Source organism: Rhinolophus hipposideros, assembly GCF_964194185.1.
Source record: "Rhinolophus hipposideros genome assembly, chromosome: 2".
In the NCBI taxonomy this organism is placed as follows: domain Eukaryota; kingdom Metazoa; phylum Chordata; class Mammalia; order Chiroptera; family Rhinolophidae; genus Rhinolophus; species Rhinolophus hipposideros.
Window position 1 is genome coordinate 483111 of NC_138048.1, and position 21680 is coordinate 504790.

Sequence of the window (21680 nt, forward strand, 5' to 3'; positions counted from 1 at the left end):
GCTGTGCTTGGGCTTGGCGTTCATTTCAGAGTTAAGAGCTACTTCCTTTGTAAATCGACCTCCGTTCCTTCCCCCTGGAAGCTCCCCCTGCAGACTTCCTAACGGCTGGGTCTCTCCTGGGACTTGAGAACCCCAGTGGCTGGCCACGCAACCCGAGTGTCCTTGTGGCATCAGGCCTTGATGACTGGAAGCCCAGCACAGTTCCCAACCCCCGGCCGGTAGGCTCGCCCCTTCTCTCTGAGTGCTCCCCACATTGGGAGATTAGGGAGCTGAGGCTGAGACACTTTGGCGAGGATGTGCACCTAACTCACTCCTGTCGGAAAGTGCAGGACACCAGCACCTGAGGACTGAGAGACGCCTGCCTCCCCAGGCAGCCCCAGCAAAGGGCCACATCATTCCTGGGGGGACACGCAGCAGGCAGAGCTGCCCGCCTGGAGTGGCCAGGCCGGCCCCACCTACCTGCTTGTCCTGCAGGTCTGAGGAGAGCTCATAGCTCTCAGAGAGGGAGCGTGAGCGCTTGATCGCCTCCTCCTCGGCCTGCTTGCGCAGGATGGACGTGGAGTGCTGCAGCTTGGGTCTCCGCGTGCGCTGCTGCTGCCCCGGTGGCCCCGAGTACAGCCCATAGGCACCCCCTGACGTGTGCTCGTAGTGGTCGGGGCTCCGGCTGGAGCCAGGCACTAAGGGGCCCTGGCGGCGGGCTGAGGGGCTGTCCAGCGATGTGCAGGTCTCGCTGCTGGGGGCCTCGCCCTCCACGCTGCAGGAGAGAGGAGAGGCCTCCAGTGAGTCGGAAACCAGAACCTGGGGCCTGCAGGGGTAACCAGGAGGTAGGAGGGGCGACAGCCAGGAGGCAGTCCCCCACGTTCCAGGGGCCTCCACACCCAGTCTCCCTACTTCCCCTTGCCCTCCGACAGTCGAGCCCCCCATGCAGCTAGGCTGCTCCAAATACACCCGAGGCTCACTTCCCTCAGGGTTCATTTTCTCTGGAAAACCACCTTCTAACACCGGACGCACTTCACTGATTGATTTTGCTTACTGTCCATCTCCTACATGAAAATGTCAGCTTGTGAGGACAAAGGTTTAGCCCATTGGTCCACTGTTGATACCAGGGCCTGCACTCAGTAGGTGCTCAGTAAATATTTACTCACTGAATGGATCCTGTCACTTCTCTACCATCTGCAATAAGTAAACCAATGATTTTTGAATTTTTTTTAAACAGTAATTAACAAAAGTGACTCTTTAGTGCACACCTACTCAGAAGGCACGCATTGTACTGGTGTTTGTTATGGACTGAATTGTCTCCCCTAATGTTGCAGGCCTAATCTCCAGTATTTCAGAATATGTCTGTATTTGCAGGGAGGGTCTTTAAAGAAGTAATTAAGTTAAAATGAGGTTGTTAGGGACCTAATCCAATATGACTGGAATCCTTATGAGAAGACTGGGGTGCAGACACACAGAGGGATGACTCTGTGAGGACACAGCAAGAAAGTGACCGCCTACACACCAAGGAGAGAGACCTGAAAGCAACCAACCCACTGAGGCCTTGACCTTGGACTCGCAGCGTCCGGCACGGAGAGGTACGGTCTGTTGTTTAAGCCACCCAGCCTGTGGTCCTTGCTCGCGGGTACACGGGTCACAGTAAGGAGGTGAGTGGGGCTCTGTGTGTCCCCCATCCCCCTGCCCCCCACCCCCAGGTCCTCGTACACATACATCCCTCTCAAAGTTCCAAGCACCAAGTAGGAGCAGGGCCAAATGGGGAGTTGGGGGACAGAGAGGGCTTCGTGGACATACACATCCCAAACGCATGGACTTGGAATATAGAGTTGGCTCCTGCTGCAGACTGCTTTTCATCATAGGACAAGGAAAGGAGGGAGAAATTTATGCAAGACGTTTCTAACACAGCTTCTGGTACCCACTCCAGTCAAGCCCTTCCAGTTCCCTTTCCCTATAGGATATCACTCAACCTTTAAAAAACCATCTGATCCCTGGGACCAGGGCCTGGTCTCTCTGGAAGTGGCCCAGCAGAGAGAAGGAAACACAGGCCCTACCTAGGCTGCAGTTGTTCCTCAATGGACCCACCTTCACACCAATGGAAATGCCTTACATTCAAGGGCCTCGAGGCCAACTGGTCTACCCTTCCCAGCTCTGCTTCCATTGCCTCCACTTGTCAGGGACTGGCAGGGACTTGCTGCCGAGCATAGAATGTGAAATTATTCACTGACTCCCAGGGGACAGGGAGTGGCAGTGGGGGCAAAAGAGAAAAGGCACTGGAGCAGAGAGGGCCAAGAGAAGGCAGGAGACCCAGGCAGCAGGAAGCAGCAAGCAGCCTGCCCTTTGAGTTTGTTTCTGCCCTAAGCCAGGGATGGGCTGCAAACTTCCACTCCACCAAGTGGTTCTGGCCTCTATGCAGTCACTCTCCTATGACAAAGGACATCCCATCCAGCTCCCCAGAGGCTAAAGTGTGACAGAGGTGTTTCCTTCGGAAAGAGCCCTGGGTTAGAAATTAAGAGACCATGCATGTGCTTGGCTGCTCTGGCTGCGAATCAGGGTGGGTCAGCCTTCATTTCAAGGCCTGCTTCCCCATCTGTAATCCAAGTAGTCCGGACTAGGTGCCTTCAAGGTGTCAGAGGAATGCCACCCTCAGGGCTCCCCTGCCATCGGCCACACCACTGCAGCTTCCTCGGGCCTCGTGTGTCTGTGCTGCGTGGGGAAAGGCATGGGGGTGTGCAGAACCTAAAATTCTCCTGTTTCGTGGATGAAAAGGGGACTCTGTGATACGTCACCTGGAAGTGGCTCACTGGTGATCTGATCACAAGTTTCTAATGGCAGGTCATAGTGGGTGGTCACGCCCCAGGCCTATAGAAGGTTTAGCTACACCTTAGGCCAGCCCTGTCCATTGTTCTTAAACATCTAGGTTAACACCCCTTTGAAATGCCAGCGTAATCCTCTTTTTGAGACTCCTCAGAAGCTAACCAACCCCACTCAAGGGAGCACACAATCACCTTCACCATCCTGTGCCTTGCTTTCTTCCACCTCCAGTAATCTTCCTTACATTCCCACAATTCCAAATGTATAAAAGAAGCCGCAAAACTGTCCTCAAAATTGAGCATTTGAAATCTTGCTTTCTGGTATGTCTTCAGTTTAGCACAAATAAAGTCATAAAAATCTCTACAGGTTTGGACATTGCTTACATTGGCAGTTTTAATAAGCTTCGGACAGTGCCTTACAATAAACAGTGTGTGGAACAGTGAAGGAATCCATCTGTATCAGACCCGCAGACGATCGATGCCCAACTTACAGAGGAGCAGTCTCTGCTGGCAAAGCCCACCCGGCCATGTGGCCCAAAGCCCCCCACTCCTCCTTCTGTCTCGCTTGCTCTGTGCAGCCCGAGAGCACCTCACAAAGCAGCTTTTCCACACACACATCCCACATGCTGGAAATGCTTCAGTCAGGGGCCAAATCTGTTTTTCTGAGCAAGAGGCAACAGGAACCAAAATATTGTCCTCGAAGAGATGCCCACATGGATTTGAAATAGCCTGGCCACCTGAGTTTGCAGACACACACGATGACAGAGGGTGGTTTCTGCGCAGGTTCCCAGAACCAGAAGCCCCTCATGTCTCACAGGTGCTTCTGAGCTGCTGGCGGCTCTGCCGGGGCGTGGTGGCCTGGGCTGTCACCACACTGCCCTGACGCTCTGCTCCAGGAGAAGGGAGCTGTGTGGCAATGGATTCCACCCCTTCCCTGATCCCTGCTGGTCTGCTCTCAGAAACAAGTATGAGCAGGTGAAACGGCATTCTTCCTGACGGCAGGGAGAGGAGTGTGCGCCTGGGCTGCCCACGATTTTGAGAAGCTGTTCTCAGTCCCAGCCGTGGGGTGGGGCAGAGCACAGCTAAGGAAAGAGAAGCAGGTGAGGCTCATGAACGAAGGGCTGCAGCTTGCCCCGTAGTGGAGCTTCCTGGAGAGTTGGGCCCATAGGCAGGACCTCTGCATGATGTCATCACCCTGGAAGGAGGCTTTGGGCTCAACAGGGGCACTCTTAGGATCTGATGTGATGGGGACAGCTGTTGAGAAGCAAGAACTTTCTGAGGCTGGGCAGCCCAGGGTCCCTGCTCTGTGCACTGTCTGCCTCCTGACTGCTATGGGCCAGCAGGTTCCTGAACATGCTTGGAAAAGACAGCTGTGCACCCTCTCAAGGCCAGGGAGGAGGCCCGACTCTCACCCACAGCGTTTCCTTTCCCCACGATGGCAACTCCAGCCCTACCTTCCAAACACATCTCAGCAATGGGTCAGGCTATGAGCACTCCTCCCTGGGTTATCAAACAGCCTCCTCGCTGGTCTCCCGGCCTCCTTCTCCCACAGCATCACAAAGAAGACACTGTCCTTAGAATGCCCTTCAGGCCTGACCTCAGCTGCACTCATCTTTGCTCCTCTTCCTCATTCTATTCCAGCCTCACCGGCATCCTCTTTTCAAAAGTGTCAGGTACACTTCTGCCCCAGTGTGTTTGCACTGGCTGTTCCCTCCCCCAGGAACACTCTTCCCCACTCTACAGGGACCTTGCACTGGCTCTTCCCTCCTCCTGGAACGCCCTTCCCTCACCTCCTTCATGTCTTTACTCAATACCCCTTTCTGAAGGAGGCTCACCCTACTCCCTGACCCTAGCATTCCTAATCCCTTAGTCTGTTTCTTCCCCTTCTCCATGACGATCCATCACCTTGTGACACACTGAATGGTGTATTCATCATATTTTTTGGCTGTTGTCTGTCTCCCACATTAGCACAGAAGCTCCATGAGGGTGGGGCAATTTGTCTGTTTTGCTTACTGACATCCCCAGGGCCAACACATGCACCCACCCAGCAGTGTGCAATAAGTGCTTACTGAATGAGCAGGGCATTTCCCTACTCCAGGTGTGCTGGGTCCTGGGATGCGGTTTCTTACGTCATCCCCATTGCACATCCTACATGCTGCAAAGCTACCTGGTGACCCTTCCCCTATCACCACACAGTGACATAGTCACCTGTGCCAGAATCCTAGATGTCATGATGCCAGTCCCTCCCCTACAGCCAACCCCCACCCCTGCCCCATTCAATGTCACCAAGTCTTGTCAAATGTACGTGAATTGTATCCCCTTGAGTTATGCAGTGTGGCAGCCCTTCCACACCCTAAAAATCAAAACCAACCCCAAACCACCCCAATAATAAAAGAAATGGCCAGGCCATCTTACTGCAACCAGCGTGGTGCCATAATCAGCACTGCCCTCCAGCAAACGAGTGCGCAAAGTTAGCACAGCAGGAAGGCAGGTATGGAGCTTAAGAACCTGTCTTGAGCCAGAGAATGTCAATTCTTACTGATTCCAATCAATAGGTACACAGTATTAGACTTAAGAAGAAGATAGTACTTTCTTAATCTGGCTAACAGAAAGATAATTTTTTTTTAAAGTGAAAATGCCCAGTGTTGACAAGTCCGTGCAGTAATTGGCACTCTCAGAAGTCGAAGGAACTTCTTCAGAGCAGTAGCTAGAAACAATTATCAAATTAAATCATGTGAAGCTTGACTGGCTGAACCCATAAAGATGTTTTATTTACAGCAATACTTTGAAACCCAGGATCTAAGTCCCCACCCCGCATCCTGATAATGATTAGTACCAGCTCTAAGCCCTGCTCCTTCCTGGGGGAGGAGGAAGTGTCAAACGCAAGCATCACAGTCATGTTTTCCGTCCGCACAGCACAGGGCAGCAGGAACACAAACCTTTGCTTTGGACTTGAGTATACAGGTGGGACTTGTGGGTCAGAGAACTGCCAGGCCCAGGCCAGGCCCAGCCCCACTCCAACTGCCTCCTCCTCCCCCTTCCCCTCCCCTCTGCTCCCACTACTGCCTCCACCTTCCTGAGACTCCAGCCCTCTGCCCCCTCACACACCCCAGGCCTTACACACCACTTTTTTGCCAGTTATTTCCCATGTGGAGTCAATATTTTGCCACCCAGGTCAGCACCCTTGGGGAAGCTCCTCCTACAACTCACATCCATCATCCAGGGCTGAACACGCTGCAGTCAGTCCTGAGTTCCACACTGGGATTCCTGAGCTCTCACATACTCCTGGACCACATGCAAATCAAGGGATGGGGCAGGCACCTGTTTCAGTACCCTGATATTCCCTGACAGTTTAAGAGTTTCTGGAACAGTCTACGACACTTAGGTGGCTGCTGCCTGCACTCTCAGAAGATGTTCCTGCTCCAGCAGTTCCTTTTCTAGAGATCCTTTCACTAAGAAAATAAGACCAATAAGCAAAGAGGTAAAAACAAGGAATTTCACTGTAGTATTGTTTCTAATTATAAACATTTGGAAATAATATAAATGTCTGTCAACAAGGGACTGATTTAAATTAATTACATATCCATATAATGGAAACAATGTCAAGATGGGGGAAGATTTCGTTTGATGGCTGCTCTTATGAAAAAGAAGGGGGATTTTTTTTTGGCTGACCGTAAGTTTAATATAAACTGATACCATGATGCAACTGAGAAGCCAGTCACTAACACGGACGAGTGAGCAGCCAGAAGCGCCAACAGCCCTGCTTGCCCACTGCTGGTGTCGGCCCACAGCAGCAGACCAGCCACGCAGAGCCTTGGAGTGGGCATCACAAGCCTGCGTGTGTGCTTGCCTGCCTTCTGCTCACCTGCCAGAAGCAGGCACTGCTAACTGACCGGCCTCCCTCCCACACACCTTCCAACACAGCACTCCACAAAAGTGACTCCAGCAGGCACGTGAGAAGGCTGTACTTGGCAACCCCAAATCATAGTATACCAGAAGAAAAACTCAAGGTCTGGAAACAACCTCCTACCAAAAGCTGGGACTACTTGCCCAGGAAAAAAGCAGAAGAGGAAACACATGATGCCTGTCATTAAGCCTCTGATGGGATGACAAGTAGAGGACAGAGCAGACTTCTCCTGCGGACAGAACCAATGTTGCCCCACCCAAGAAAGCATGCTCTTACATGGGCTGCTTAGTAGGTAGTGAGCTCTCTGTCACTGGAGGTGTGCAAGCTACAGTTGGTCAGACACCATCAGAGAGCTGTGGCAAAAGAATTCCTACTGACTGGAAGCTGGGATGTACTATCTGAATCTGTACCCCACCCTGTGTCTCTCCACTGCTCTTTACTTGTATTTCTTGGCCTCTGAGGACCACACCCAGGTCTCAACTCAACTCCCACTTCCTCCATGAGGCCACCCCCACCTACTGCAGCCCCCACTCCCACACTCTTCATCATTGTGTGGATTATCTGGAGAGAGAGAGAGAGAGACAGAGAGAGACAGAGAGAGACAGACAGAGTGACTGACTGTGTGTGGCCCACCCCCCCCACCAGGAGTCCTGCTCTGTTAGGGCTGGGACCCTGAAAGCCCTGTCCTCCAGCAAAGACAGGAACCTGAGACCTGGATATATCTTATATCCCAAGATATAAAAGCCACATGAGCACAACAGGGCCCTAGAGATGGGACCAGCCAAGGACGGGGCAAGAGCTGCAGCTGCACCTCGAGGCGTCCACACTTGGCTCCAGTGGCCTCTCTCCCTGGCTGACCCAGGGACTCCAAGCTCTGAGTCATTGGACGGTTACCCTAAGCTGCTCTTGTCCTCTACAGTTTTCCAAACACGCCTTCCTCAGCTGGAGGCCAGTCTGTGTTATTTTTATATGGGGAAATGAATGGCTCACTACAGAACAGCATCCAGAGTTTCCAACTGCCCTAGGACGATGGAAAACATAAGAACAGAGAAGACGTTTTGAAACGTTCCCAACCCCCACCACACCCTGCTTCCTTTCTGCCAAGTGATGGGGCTTAAGGTGCTCCTTGCTGTGGCCTCCAAGCTAGATGTCAGCGCTGGAATTGTGTGATCACAGGCAAGAAGACTTCCATGCCTCAGTTTCCTTTCCTGTAAAATGGGGGCAATTAGAGCACCAACTTCACATGACTGTTAACAAGGCTTTAGAGTCGATACAGGTGAAGTCCTGCAAAGGCTGTTTGGCTCATAAAAAGCACTTTCTAATGCTGTCTGATTATTCTTTGCCTGAGAGGCCCCAACCACATGTCCAGCAGTCGAGGAGAGAGGGGCCCACTGTGGAGCCCGGTACCTGCACCTGCCTGCTGCCGGGCCTCTCTCTGACACCAACCCCAGCCGTGCGCACAGTGCTGCTGATGAGCCCCAGGAACAGTGGGCAGTCATGGAACGGGCCCTGGGCCCCACAGCCAGACACACATCTTGACTCAGCTGGGGAGTGAGTGGGGTGGGGGTGACTCGCCATGGATGTCTCTAATTATGGCCTGTGACGTCATAAACGACTGTTCTCAAGAACAGTGTTAGTCAGAGGAGGCCCTGGGCACAGGCAAGGGCACAGCAGAAGCAGACACCTGCTGTCAGGGGGCTAGCTGTCCACCCCAACAGCTAACGTCTGTATAGTTAGCAGTGCCCGACGCTCTAAGTGTAGCTCATTTAGTCCTCCCGCCCACCACGGAGAGGTTAAGCCCGTGCCCAAGGTCACACGGCTAGTGGGTGAAATTCGAACCCAGGCGGCAACGGCTTCCGAGCTGCACTTACCACCAGGCTATATGACCCCCCCCCACACACACACCTCACACACCCCACACACCACACACACACACCACACACACACACCTCACACACACACACACCACACACCCCACACACACACCCCCCCCACACACACACCACACCCCACACACACACCCCACACACACACACCTCACACACACACACACCACACACCCCACACACACACCCCACACACACACACCTCACACACACACACACCTCACACACACACACACCACACACCCCACACACACACCCCACACACACACACCTCACACACACACACACCTCACACACACCCCACACCCCACACACACACACACCACACACACACACCTCACACACACACACACCACACACCCCACACACCCCACACACACACCCCCCCCACACACACACACCACACCCCACACACACACCCCACACACACACACCTCACACACACACACACCACACACCCCACACACACACCCCACACACACACACCTCACACACACACACACCTCACACACCCCACACACACACACACCACACACACACACCTCACACACACACACACCACACACCCCACACACCCCACACACACACCCCCCACACACACACACACCACACCCCACACACACACCCCCCACACACACACCTCACACACACACACCACACACCCCACACACACACCCCACACACACACACCTCACACACACACACCTCACACACACACACACCACACCCCACACACACACCTCACACACACACACACCACACACCCCACACACACACCACACACACACACATACCCCACACACACCACACCCCCCACACACACACACCCCACACACACCACACACCGCACACATACCGCACACACATCGCACACACACCACACATACACCACACACACACCAGACACCACACAAACACCACACACCACACACCACACACACCACACACACACAACACACACCACACACACACAACACACACCGCACACAGACACGGCACACACACCACACACACACCACACTACACACCACACACACACACCACACACACACCACACCACACAAACAATCAAGCCAGGGAGGCCTTTTTTAAACAACCAGACTCCAGAGGGCTCTGTCTGCCATGCGGACTGTGAGGGCTGTGGGAGTGGGAGCCCTGGGCCACGGTGGACACCAACTTCCAAGTCACAGCCAGACAATCAAGTGATAGTTCACATCCTGGCTGGGGATGGCGGGATAGGGGACCACACACACATACTCACAAAACAACCATAACTAACATTTTAATGTAGAAAATCCACACAAACATGACTTGGAATTGTTTAAGAACATGTTTTTAAAAGAAAAACTGGAAACTTTTCTACTCTCATCCCCAACTGAGGGGCTTGACAGGTACAAAGACCTCTTTGGCCTGGCACTAATACCCTCTCTTACGAGGATGGTAACCAGACACAAGAGAACTCTCACAACCAGACTTCACAGGGCCCACGGCCATGGCGCCCACACAAGCTGATCCCTAGACGCACCCTGGGAGACTGTGAAGCCTATTCCTGCTCAAGCCCTGGAAATCCCGAGAACTGAAAGGGCCAGTCAGTGGTAGGGCCCCAGAAAGGGTACTTTGAAACGAGCCCTAGTGGTGTGACAGGTGGTCTCTCTGGAATCCCGTAATTGCCAAGCCCCTCCGTAGGACAAGTGAGGCCTCAGAAGGAGGAGAGACCCTCCGAAGCTCTCTGCGCCAGTGACAGATGGGGCAGAGCCCAGCCTCCTCACCTCCCACTGCCCCACATCCAGGGCCGAGGGCCTGGGCGCAGCCTGCGTGACTCTGTTTGGAGTCCACAGAGCAGTGTCAGCCTTCATTGTTGCTTTCTTTCTTTAGTTAGAACTAGGTACCAGGAATGGTCACTCAAAATCCAGATTTCTGGCTTCTCCTAGAAAACAAAACCCGCGTGGCACCCATTGCCAAGCTGATCAGTGCCCCTGCAGCGCCCTGAGCCCCAGCTGGCTGCCTGCCCCGTGAGCTGCCTGGGGCAGAGCCCAGCCTGTTCACTGGTGCCGAGCACAGCTGCAGCCACAGCTCTGCCACACACTGCTGGCGCCCTGTGTCACTTCCCCAGGTTGGACCTCAGTTCACCAGCTGGCAAGGTGTCACGAGGGTGGGTGAGCAGCAGGCTGTGCACACAGCAAGTGCTCAGGGAAGCTCTGAGCCCAGGCCAAGCCAGCGCTTTACCGCAGCGACCAGAGAGCTCCGCCTTCCCCTGGGCCCCCACAGGACGAGGCGGTACCCGGCCAAAGCCCGAGGGAGCGAGCCTGACCCAGCCGCCTCACTTAGGCTGAAAACCTACTTAACAAGAAAACGTACTACAGAGCTTTGTTTTTTAAAAAGGGGGTTTAAAAACCTCACTGGTTTTAATCTTTCTTGAGATATTTCTCTGGACCAGAAAAGTCTTATTCATGAAACAATGGGCAGGGTTGCATGGGGACCACAATGCAGACACAAAACAAGCCTCCCACTGGAAGATCTGCCCTGTCCCAGGTCCCTCCCTGCAATCCCACTCTTCCCGGCCAGTCACTTCATTCCATGAATGCTTACTGAACACCAACTTTGTGACAGACCTGTGTCAGGCACTGGGGACAAGGCAGTGAACACAGAGACACAACCCCATCCTCATGGGGTCACCAAGGTACAGTTAAGTTAGGAACAGTAATGGGGGCAGCGTCAGGGCCTGTAGGATAGCCAGTAGAGACCCAGGGCCAGACACAGGAGGGCTTCCCGGGAGGCAGTACCACAGCTGGGACCCAAAGAGCACCAGCAGTGTGGGAGGTGAGGGGTGCTTCCAGTTGAGGACGTGTGCTCGGAAGGAAGGCTGAGCAGACTGAGGTGGGAGCCCACAGTGCGTACAAGGACAGAAGTGCCCAGTGTGGCGCGACTATTACGGGGGACAGGAAAGGCCTGAGTGTTCAGGGCCTTGTAGGGCTTGTTAAGGAATGTGTGCTTGACCCCAGGGTCAGGGCGGGTCGCGGAAGGGTCCAGGGTTTAACTGGGGTAGGACAGGACAGCAGTGGGGCTCTAGAAAGGCAAGTCTAACTGCAGAGTGCAGGGGGTTAGCAGGAGATGGGTGGAGGGGGCCGTGTCGGAGGAACCACAGGGCCCACGCGAGGCGGTGCCTGGGGAATGGAGAGAAGAAGCAATCTGAGAGACAGTGACAGCACTGAACAACAGGACAGCTGTGGGAAGGACAGCAGGAAGGCCAGGAGTCCTCGAGGTCCCGGAAGCCAGGCTGGTGAGGCCAGATGTCACCAAGAAGTTCAGGAAGCTAAGGACAGGGACACAGTCACAGATGCTGGCAAGGAGCTGGGGTAGGAGTCGAGCTGTGCAGGGTAAGGAAGGCGGCTGGGGCAGAATCATGGGGGCTGAAGATACGTTAGAGGCCTGTGGATGAGAAGGCGGAGATGGGGGGACAGCTGAAAGGGGTTGGGGGTCCAGGCTTGTGGTTTTAAAGCTGGAAGAGACCTGGGCACTTCTGAATGGTGACAGGAGAAGAGGCGGCCCGGGGAGAGGTTACCAGAAGGAAAGGGCACTGGGCATGGGCCGACGTTAAGATAGTGGGCGTCCAGCCAGGTGGGAGGGAGGGGGGTCAGTGGGCTGCCAGGGGGCCTGACACTCCCCCACAACAAGTTGGGGCTCAGGAGCCTGAGGTTTGAATTGGGCAAACCAAGAGAAAACGGGGGCTCATTCCAACCCTGTGCCCAGTTGCGGGGAGTGGGCCCACAGTGGGAGGCGTCGGGTCTCCCTCCCTCGCCTCTTGGCCTCCGTGGCCCGCAGACATCTTGGTTGGCTGGCTGCCCCCGGGCCTCTGGGGAAAGGGTCTTGCTCACTTCCCACCCTGACGCCTGCCCTGCCAAGCCCACCGCACAGGCTGCAGCATTAGCTCCAATTACCCGGCACCGAAGCCTCCAGAAGAGGCTTTTACATACCTATAAAAATATGAGTATAGGACTTCGAACAATGAACTTCTCAAAACGGAAGGCTATTTTTAGAGCTTTGCTTACTGACCAACATTCAGCATTTCCCCATTTGTCAGCTGCTGCTGGTGAGATGAGCAGACCACAGGAGGGGACGAGGGCAGCAGTTAGGACTGAGGTCTTCTCAGGCCACGTGAGCATATTACAAAAGGTGCAGTTTTCCTGGATGCCCAGCTGGCATCGGGGGCAGTGGCAGCCAACTCATGTCCCTGCTCTCTGGATGTCCCTGCTCTCTGGATGTCCTACACAGCTCTGTGAGGCACTCCCCCCAAAGTAATGGTGTGAGCAACAGTGAGATTCTGGGCTGGACTCCGACACCTGGGTCCTACCCCAACTTCTCTGAGCCTCAGTTTCTCACCTGTGTGGGGGCATGACGGTGGTCGGGAACAGGTGCCCTGGGAGCCCTGCACACAGCTAAAGCAGAGCCTAACTGGAAGGGGATTATTCCAGGAGGGGAATTATTCCTCAGACAGGGCTTGTTCTCCTCAGCGCATCGCCAGAGAGAAGGAAACAGTCTTGTGACCTGTACACCCAGCGCACTCAGCCAGGCCCTCGCCCCATCCTGCTAATATGTTTGCCACGGCTGGCGTTCGGGCCCCAGGAGGGTGGTGGCTGCAACCTCATGGCCCAGGCCTCACTCCTGAACATAGACAGCATCTGTCTGTCTGTCTGTCTGCCTACAGAGCTGGGCTGGCCCTTCCCACAACTCTGACTCACTCTCATGAAAATAGCCTGGAGGACCAGAGTGAGGTTTGGAGATTGCAATTCAGAGTCCTAGAGATGAGGCAGGGTCAGAGGTCAGACCCCCCCTGTGTTGACAACTTTGGGGGCCCTCATCAGAGAGCGCCAAGTGTCCCAGCTGTGGCCCAGGGGACCAGTGCAGGGTGTTGCAAGGCAAGGCATGCATACCTGGCAGGAGAAAGGAAAAGGGGTGTTCTGGGCCTACAGGTGCCCTCTCCCCACAGCTCCACTGTCTCTACACCATGAGCTCTTGGATTTCTTCACAGCACGTCTCATTATCTCCCTTTGGTCATTCATTCCGGTTTATAAGTGTCTCTCGCCACAAGAGAGTCAGCTTTGGAAGGGCAGGGAGGTGGCCGCGCATGTAGCCTGTCCTGGTCTCAGGCGTCCCCTGTGTGAACACAGGGTTTAGCATAGGAGGTGCTCACTTACTCTTGGTCAAATGAATGAATGAACAAATGAATGACTGAATGAGAGAGTGAAGCTAGCAGTGACTAAAGAACCTGTAAAAACCTGAAAAGTAGCAGCGCTCATTCGCTCATTTATTCGTTCATTCATTCATTCATTCATTCTTTCATTCATTCAACAAATACAGAGATGGAACAACGATGCCCAGTGAATATTTAAGCTCCGAAGCCACAGAGCTCTGTGCCGAGCGGGTCCTCCCGACTTGGGCCACATGCCTCAGCTCCTCTCTGGCTAGAAGCCCGAAGGGCTTCTTCCTCTAAGCCCTTTGGGTGGCACCACCCTCATCCTACCATCCCCTGGCATTTCACCTAGGCCATCCCACTCACTCCCCATAGGCCGATGGCAGGGCTCACTCCTCTCCCATTTACAAGAGGAAACACCGCACCTGGAGGGGAGGGAGATTAACCAGGTCACACAAGTGACACACAGGGCACAGCCGCCACAGGACCTGTGTCCATGATCTCTCCTTTGCCCTACAGCTAGGCCTTGGAAATACTAAACAGCTGCAGAAAGCGGCAAGTTTCTCCAAAGTAAAGAGACACAAGTTCTGCACCTCGGAGGCCGTTCCCCAGGACTCCAGTCACAAAGGAACAGGCGAACGCAGTCCCACTCCTTGGGGATGCCCTGGCTCAGCTCCCCTGGGCCCAACACTCAAAGCCCTGGGAAGCTGCTCGCTGGGCCAGCATGCTGAAGCCTCCGACAAGAAGCAGGAGCAGAGCCTCACCCCACAGGCCGGCAAACATGAGCTTTTACTTGGGCTTAAAGCCATCTGGCAGAGGAGAGCCATGCGGTTCTGGGGAGGGGCAGGGCCGGCGGGCAAGTTGTGGGGGGCCTATGCAAACATCCTGCAGTCCAGCCCAGCCAGGGCCTCTGCCTGGGGAGACACCGTTCCTGCTGGCGTCACTAACAGTCCTGGAGAGGCCCCCACCTGCCTGAGATCTCACCCCACATCCTGGGGACCAGAGCACCAAACTAGGGGACAGGACTAACCCAAGAGGAAAATCAAGGTGCTAATGCCAGTCCTGCAGCCAAACTCAGGATGGGCAGCCTTTCCAAAGAGAGACTGTGAAAAAGCCCTTTATTCTGCCTGGGCCATTTGGGCCAGGATGGAGGCCCATCCTTCTGGGACTCTGGGCCTCACTCCGGGGACAGCTGGCTGGGAGGCTGGCGTCACTGGAGAGCCAGGCCCAGCGCCCACCCTGCCACTCCTTATATGGACACTTTAGGTGGCACAAAACTCTCTGGGAGACAGAGGACCTCCATTCAAGGAGCTCAACAGGTCTCAACACAGAGCTCCAGACCGGCACCCCCTGGCCCAAACATACTGGAAAAAGAAAAAAGAAAAAAAAATGAACCACCAACATTTTACCATCTAGAGATTTTATAGGGAAATCCAGGCTTCTGGCTTCTCTTTGGGAGGGGGAGGCAGCAGGGGGTCTGGCCACACTGGGCCAGTGTTCCTGGCTGATAACTCTTAGATGGCGTGCTGGCAGCTACCCCCAGCAGGCAACGCCGCTCGCCGTCACCACCGTCCCTGCCGCGCCGAGCCTTCTCTCCTCCCACACAGCACAGCATCTTCCTGCCAGTCGAGGGCATCTGCATTTGCGTGTGATGCTGGCAAAAAGCAAACTTCAAGACCCCATCGAAGAGCAGAAGTTGGATCTGTAGCTTTGGGGTCAGTCATTGCTAAGGAACCTGATTTAGAACCCAAGTCCCACAGGACAGGGCTCAAGAATTCCCACCGCTCTACTCACCGGTGGGAACGCCAAGGCCTGCTCTGCTGTGTCCTCTAAGCGCCTTGTTTTCTACCAGGCTCTACCTAAGTCATGCCATCACACTGCTCACGACGCAGTCACACGCTGGCACACCCACCAAGTTTCAACGTGCCAGGCATCCTCCTTCCTCAGTTTCATGTGGTCAGGAGAGAGTTTAAAAGGCCTCTGATATCTGGTGTTTATTCCAAAACTAGACTTGCAGTGATGTCCTGGGGTCTGCACCAAAGCTCTGCCCACCTGCGCAGACCCTCTGCCTGTCTAGGTCTGACATGATGCCCCTGTGGCTCGAGAGATGCCCACGGGTGGGCAGCTCTGGGTGGAGACAAGACCGGATGGAGTCCAGCTTCCCACTTCCGGGCTCAGTGACCTATGGCAGGTCACCTCAGCTCTATGGACCTCCGGTGTCTCATCTTTGCAACGGGTGTCGTTCCTGCCTCACTCACCAACAGGAATGTGGGACCATGCTCTGCCACCTATAAATCCCTGTGCAAACATGTGGGGCTGTTTCTGCTCCACACCACTCATTAGAGAAGGGCTCGACCAAGAGGCTTAGCCGGGCTTCTCGCAAAGACCAGAAAGACGTACATCAGAAGTGCTCTCCAGCCCAACACCAAATTAAGCAGCCTCTGCTCAGGAAACCAAAAACATCTCTGTCGTGTCTGTGTAGAGCTTTACACTTTCAAAAGCCCCTTTCCTTTCACGCCACACACAGCTTACACGGTCTGCAGCAGCAACATGCATAGAACTGCTTCCCTCGTCACTATCTCTGCAGCCGGCATCACCTCCCGCCGCCCTTTCTGTCTATTTTTCTTAGCCGTTTCCTATAGCCTGCCCTCTGCCAGACCCTGGCCGCCAGCTAAGCCAGCACGGTTCTTGTTGCTTTGGACTACATAAAGATGACCAGAGCTGCCAATCCCTGGGCTCACTCGCAAAGATTTTTCAACGTGCACGCACAGAGCCAAATTAAATACAGAGGCCTCTAGTTATTTCCATACGTGTAAAATGGACTTAAATAAGGCATTTCTCTGTGGCAGGCTCCAGCAGACAGGGCTGGGCTGGGCCCCAGGGACGCCCCGGGAGTGCTGGAAGTGAGGCGCACGCTGGGGAGGCTGGCTCTGCGAGACAGCATGGCTGGAGAAAAGAAAGACGCCCATGTCTCGGGCCTCCCTGCCTCCAGCCACCCCCTCGGCCAGGGCCAGCGTGGGGCCCTCAGACTCCAGCACAATCCCGACTCAGCTTCCCGCCCCGTCCCAGACTGCCACCACCAACAAGCTGTCCTTGGGCCTCTGCACACTTGCCCAGCCTCAGCTGCCAGAAAACACTCTCTCAAATGCAAGCTGTCCAAGCCCTTGTGGGCTTAAAGTTTTTGTCACGGTCCAAACTCCTCAGTGTGGCACTGACACCCAGCCCTGCCCATCTCCTAGGCTCACGAATGTCTTGCTGACCCCAACTCACTGTGAAGCTCCGTCCATGTGGCACTTACTGTCTGCAGGCTGGCAGCTACGTGCTGCTGTGGCCAGTTCACTCGGGCTGTTCCCTTCCTGGGACACCTGGTGTTCCACAACAGGGGCGGCACGGCCTAAGGGAGCCCACGGGACTCTTCTGCCCGCCTGTGAGCTGACCCCGGGGGGGGGGCATGCTCTATGTGTCTGTGCCCTCAGTGCCAGCAGGGGTCAAAAAGCATGTGGTGGAACGAATGAATGAACACACGAACGAACGAGCGAATGAACTGATACTGGTGAAAAGAAAACTCACACAAGAGGGGACAGCTGCGGTGCCAGGCATTACGCTCGAGCCACTTCACATGGGACTAACTCACATCACCCTACAACAACTTTTAACACCGACTGCTATTTTTTAAAGCAGTTTCAGGTTCCCTGCAAAATGAACACAAAGTGCAGAGTTCCCACATAGCCCCAGGAGCACAGCCTCCCCGATCAAACTGCCCGCAGAGCGACGCAGTGGGTGAACCTGCAGAGACACGTCTAAGGACCCAGCGCCCATGCTTCCCCTGAAGGCCCACTCTCGGTGTTGTGTAAAGCCACCTTTCGAGGTAGGTGCTATACCACCCTCCCGTTGTGCGGGTGGAGGAAGTGCGGCACGCAGAGGTGATGGAATTTACCCAGGCCGCAGGACTCACACGTGAGTGCCAAGGCTGCCTGAGGTCCTGGCCCACCGGGGAGGGAGGAAGCCGCTTCACACCCACTCTCAATCACACTTTTCCCTCCGGGAAAGCCCACCTGCTGTCTGCCCACCACGCTCCTCTTTCCCTCCCAAGACCTGGTGCTGTGGCCCAGCAGCATGTGACTGACCGGCCCTTACCTGCACACGGACCCCACGGCAGGTGTGCAGAAAGGGTCTGGGGAAGAATGAAGGTCAGAGGAGGGAACACGGGCCCCTCAACCTCCTGCAACTGCAGTGTTGTCACACAGAGTCCTTCCCTGGGGACGGGCTGGCACCTGGCAGGCAGCAGCTGTACGACCTTAGGCAAGTGACTTGGCCTCTCTGTGCCTCGATTTCTCAGCCATAAAAGTGGGGGCATTGTCCACCTCCCAGTCAAACAACGCACAGGCAAATCCTCAGTAGCGCCTGTCACCCAGGACAAGCTTGGGGTGGCTGTGTCAACAGCACAACATAGGACTGTTACTACTTCCCCACATCGCAGGGGCATTAGGGGTCAAAGTGGGGCTATCAGGCAGCGAGCAGGCCACGGTGGGCAGGGGCCTTAAGGAGATGCCTTGGCTCAGAACTAGGTGTCGGACCACTGGAGCAGCACCGGCACCTGCATGCGAGAAGGTCCAAGGGTGGTCTGACGGGGCGGTCACTGTACAGAGCAGGACTTGGACCCACAGCTGGCTTACTGACTCAACTTGGTTACCGGCCCTCTACGTGCACCCACTGCATTAGACAACAGGGGCGTCGATAATAATATAGTCACAGGAATGATAGCAACTAAAATTTCTTCAGCACCTACTATGCGCCAGTCTCCAAACGTGGCACCATGGGACGGCCTAGCACTGAGCGACGATGGGATGAACCGGGTAAAGATGAAAGGAGGGATGATTCCAACATTGTGGGCAGAGCCTGAGTAGATGGACAAAAACATGGAAGAGAGGCCGACTAGGGGAGCGGGAGATAATAAGGAGCCAGGTAAGAAGCCACGAATGTTAGAGACTGTGGCGAGGAGAGGCCTGGGAACCCGAGTGCTGACAGACCAGCGTGGGAGTGAGAAGAGCTGGCCACGTGGCCTGGGAAGGAGTGGCAGTGTGCTGGGACGAAGCCCAGGACCGCCAGTTCCTTACGCCGGAGGGAAGAGTGCTGGGGGCAGGTGTGTGAGGCTGTCCAGAGGCCAAGCAAGGTGATGAGCCACGAGGTTTGGGGTGGAGGTGAGGCAGGGACCACCTCCCGACTCTACCACCTGCCAGGGGGCCACCCAGGGGCAGCAGGCAGGAATCTGTGGGGACATGGCAGAGAGCCCCAGTTCTGCCTTGGGAGCCTTGGGCACCTCTTCCTCCAAGAAAGGCCTGTCTGGTGGGGATTCACTCACAGGCCTGGCTTCCCCTGCTCACTTCTAGACACAGGACCTCCCACACAGACTGCCCCAAAAGGGGCGGGCATCCGTTGGTCTTCCAGGCTGGGTGACGGGCCCAGGCTGCCAACAGAGCCAGGGATGTTGAGGGAGGGCCCTGCTCCAGAGGCCCCCCAGAAACATGACACCTCCACTGCCAGAAATAAGACTGACCACACAGAAGATCCTTGATGTAAAAATCAACAAAATGTCTGGTATTTGCTTCAAAATAACCTGGGGGCAGGAAATAAAATGGCCCATGGGGATCATCATGCTATTCTCTCCACTTCCATGTATGTTTAAAAATGTTCCGTAAGAAAAGTTCAGAACAGCGCTAAGAATTTGCTATCCACTTCAAGGCCCGCTGATCATCCTGAGCCATTTTGCCATTTTTACTAAGTGGAAAAACAAAACAAAACAAAACCCCCAAGCCTGCACATTTAAATCATGGCTCTGAGAAAGATCAAGGGCCCCAGCGGGAACAGAGAATCTGTGTTTGCACGCCTGCCCTCCCCAGCCCTTCACTAACAGCACAGAACAGAGAGGCTTCCCCAGCCACTTCCTCTCCAACCCCCCCCCAGGACTAGCTGCACTTTGGGGTCCTGTTCGAGGCCTTCGCAGGCAGACGGCAGCAGTAAGGATGACAGCCATGGTGGCTACACCACGCAGGGAGAACCGCAAAGCGGATGGCATTTACCGAGCACCATTACGAGCTGGCGCTCTTCTAGCCCCTTCTCTCCCATCACCGCCAATCCAGAGGCATCCCAATGTCGACAGCAAATATGGAGGCCACTTCTGGCACCCAGATGTCCTCCTGGGACTGGCACATTCTTGAGACTCAAGGCCACTAGCCAGAGCGTCCCAGGGTGCTCTGTCCTCTCGACAAAGGGTGATGCCCCATTGTGCCCACCCACAAGTGCCGGGGCCCCGTGGGGGTCTCCCCACTCCCTTCTGCCTCTGCCTCATCCTCCGTTCTAAAAGGCCCAAGCCCTACAATAATGTCAAGAAGGGGAGAGCTACACATTCATCAGACGCTTAATCTAATCGACATTCTGCAAAGTTTGAGTATGTTATTTTCACTTTTCTCACCTCGGTTTCCTCGTCTGTAAAGTGTGAATGACACCGGCTACTTCACTAGGCTCTTGGGAGGTTCAAATAAGATAAGTGTGTGTAAAACTGAAAGGCCACCCAAAGATCAGATACTACCACGGTACCAAAGGCCAGTTGCCCATCCTGTCTCAGAAATCTTCAACCTCGCTAAGTTGAATTTTTTCTAATCCACAGGCAAAACACTCTTAACTGTCCTCTATTAGTGGGCTGTTTAAATCTGGGGACAGCTGGGGACAGCGGGCTCCACGCACACACACAGCCAAGGCTTAGGTGCCTTCTCAGCGTCTGTGGTCTATCTCGCTCCAAGCAGCCACTGCCCCCTCCGCTGCGAGCAGCGCTGTCCTTAGCTGCTGCCCTCAGCACCGTCCCTCCGCCTCGCTTTCTCTTAACCTGGCCTTGTGCATGGCCGTGGCACCTACGCCCGTTGTTTAGTGACGTGCCCCAGTCCCCGCACAGCTGAATCTCCCAGCTCTGAAACACTAGCTAAAAGCCACCATCTACCAGGTTTACTCCCCGCTGTTCAAGCGCTTTATGTGGATAACCCATGGATCCTCATGACTCCCCCAGTTGCTACTGGCACCCCAATGTTACCGATGGAGAAAACAAGGCTCAGAAAGGCTAGGGGACTGCCCAACATTAGACAGTGTGAGGGGCAGACGGGGGCAGGGTTCTAGGTGGTCTAGCTACAGAATTTGCCCCCTTGACCGTCTTCCCTCAGCAAATGACCACAAGGTTCAGGAAATGAGGCTCATCTACTTTCACAGATATGGAAACTGAGGCCCAGAAACAAGACGTGTTGAGATGACTGATTCCAGGCCTTCTAGGGAGGCCAAATGCCAACAGCTAACAAAAGCCAGCTTTGTCCCGGCCTCTCTGGGAGGCCTCCTCTCTGCAGGGAGAGACCCTTCCAAGCTCAGTAAAAATCGGGATAAATAAAAACAATTACAATGATTATAACTAACACTTATTGAGCGCTTCCTATAATACAATAAGGCACTGTTTTAGTTTTAAATGGTTTACATGTACCAACGCATTTAATCCTTACACCACCTAGCCTCCCAGCCAGAAATAAAAAAGTAAACACTGTTTGCTTCCTTCTTTGAAAACAGGCATTGGGGAGAAAGCACTCACATTGGCAGACAGACGCCTGCCCCGTCTGGGCCACAGGTGATTTCAGGGAACCAAACGAGGAGGCCAGCCACTGTTGGACACGCTCCCAAATTTTCCAGTTTATTAACGGTCCTTCTCTCCTCCCGTGGGACCAGGTTCAGTGCCCACACACACGTGGGTGCCCTAGTGATGTCAAAGGCCGTCGCCTTGGTTTCTGCACCACCATGCAGAAGTCAGAGGTGTTCGCACTGGTCTCCCAGGGAGTCAGCTTTCGTCCCCAGGACCACAC

At 54.6% G+C, this 21680-nt stretch overlaps 1 protein-coding gene across 10 annotated transcripts in view; it reads right to left on the bottom strand.

The window, feature by feature from the left end:
• IQSEC1 (IQ motif and Sec7 domain ArfGEF 1) overlaps positions 1-21680 on the bottom strand; it is a 497252-nt gene that overhangs the window by 53963 nt on the left and 421609 nt on the right. For all 10 annotated transcript variants that reach the window (XM_081066462.1, XM_081066457.1, XM_081066463.1 and 7 more), the window contains one exon: positions 460-754. Coding sequence is in view for 4 of the 10 variants with exons in the window: in XM_081066463.1 (XP_080922589.1) it covers positions 460-754 (295 nt within the window). In the remaining 6 variants the exon portion in view is untranslated. The remainder of the gene's footprint in view (positions 1-459; positions 755-21680) is intronic.